General features: G+C 54.2%; 1 protein-coding gene across 1 annotated transcript in view; it reads left to right on the top strand.

The window, feature by feature from the left end:
• Positions 1 to 357: 357 nt before the first annotated feature.
• Positions 358 to 1,987, top strand: part of LOC143289314 (uncharacterized) — an 11,723-nt gene continuing 10,093 nt past the window's right edge. Inside the window, exon 1 of the mRNA XM_076598314.1 lies at positions 358 to 1,747. Within this exon, the coding sequence (XP_076454429.1) occupies positions 358 to 1,747 (1,390 nt within the window). The remainder of the gene's footprint in view (positions 1,748 to 1,987) is intronic.

The following is a 1,987-nucleotide window of genomic DNA, read 5'->3' on the forward strand; positions in this document are numbered from 1 at the left end:
AGACAGACAGAGAGGGAAGGAGAGGGAGGGAGAAAGACAGACAGAGAGGGAAGGAGAGGGAGGGAGAAAGACAGACAGACAGACAGAGAGGGAAGGAGAGGGAGGGAGAAAGACAGACAGAGAGGGAAGGAGAGGGAGGGAGAGAGACAGACATACAGACAGAGAGGGAAGGAGAGAGAGGGAGGGAGAAAGAAAGACTCTGCTATTGTCACTGTTTCAGCTGAGATCCCCACAGCAACGCAGGAGGCTTCTTCACCTGGGGCATATCAGGAGACAACAACTACCGGGAGTGTATCGTCAACGTATAATATATCGTCAACACAAAACGACACCAAAACAGAGACCACTAGCGTGACCATGTTCACGTCCTCCAGTGACCCATCCTACGAAAGCACGACTTCCGCACTCTCACACAGCACCGACACTTCCAAGAACAACACGATTCAGCTGAGAGGGATCGACATCGGCTTCTGCCCGATCTGGACCTGCCAGAACCGATGCTTCCGTCAGAAAACCAACAACAGCAACAACGGCCCATCCTCCGAGCCACCGGATGTTTCCGTCACGACAAACGCCACGACTACGTCTTCGAACGGAACCCAAACGGTTCACACAAAATGTAGCTGTGACCATAGCTGCATCAGGCTGGGCGACTGCTGCATCGACTTCTTCTCGCTCTGTCTGAACGTGACCGACGAGAAGGAGGTGATCAAGCTCGTGGAGCACGCGCTGTACGACACGCCCACCGCCAGCAGCACGGAGGAGCAGCTGGAGCTGAACGTGACGGACATGATCCTGTCCTACGGGTCCTGTGTGGTGACCCCCGAGGGCGACAAGTTCACCATGATCTCCACCTGCCCCGTCTCCTTTGATGACCCCGCGGTGGCGGCCACCTGCACAGAGGCTGAGCAACACCCCAGTCTGCAGCCTCACAGCGATGTGGACAACATGGCCTTGACCTTCAGGAACGTGGAGTGTGCACACTGCCACGGTTACAGCGAGGACAGACTGTTGCCATGGCTTCAGGGCGTGTCCTGTAGAGGTCTCGATGCTACATCCGGTTCGTCTGCAGAAGGGGGCACACCGGCGGCGGAGTCCTCTTCCGATGGGGAGAGCTCATACCTGAACGATATCGTTGCTGCGATCCAGTCCGGAAAGTGCAAATACATATACCGCCCGCCTGAAAACACGCAGACACAGCCAAGAAACTGCCTGCCTCAGGTGCCGCTGGATCAATTACACCCGAACAATGCGACTGCGGTGGATGATAATGTCACGAACGCAGATGACGAGTGCACGTTCGAGGACATGCTGCTGTGCAAGGCATACTCCTATCAGACCTTCTCCTCGGACAACGAGGAAGTGAAGAACCCCCACTGCCTCAAGTGCATGACCGGGTCCTCTCCCGTCTCTGTGGACTTGCCCTGTGCCCGGGCGCAGAACAAAAGCTGGGAAGAGGGCGGGGGGTCGGACGGTCAGGGGGGCATTCTGGCCCTGTTTTCCAGAGACTCCTCTGGAGGCAATTCCATCGTCGTCAACGGACGTACTATACCAGCTTCTGGGATTCTATGTAAAGATGATCAGGTTTTTGACTATGTCTTCCTGGTGTGCCGAACACTGTTTTGCCCAGCAGGATACCGCCCCATCCGTGGCCAGTGTTCCCTTGTAGATCACTACATGGTCCCGGCAAAATCGCAGATGATCCCAAGAGGTACAGAGAAAATTTACGTAGCTTTCGACCTGGAGGGTAATGTATCGTGTAAAAACCAGTTGTTTGAAGACACTGTCCGAACCACTTTTCAGGGTGCATATGAGGACACCCCTGTCCCTTTTTTAGAGTTTTCCTGCGTGTCAAATCAGACTGGCAAACATGGTGCACAATCGTCCAGCACTTCACCGTTTCAACAATCTGTTCACATTACAATCTCTCCAGTGTCAAGTCTGCCCGACGTTCTCACTTCCTTAAAGATCCTGTTAAGAAAATTAC

Source organism: Babylonia areolata, chromosome 13, assembly GCF_041734735.1.
Source record: "Babylonia areolata isolate BAREFJ2019XMU chromosome 13, ASM4173473v1, whole genome shotgun sequence".
Taxonomy (NCBI): domain Eukaryota; kingdom Metazoa; phylum Mollusca; class Gastropoda; order Neogastropoda; family Buccinidae; genus Babylonia; species Babylonia areolata.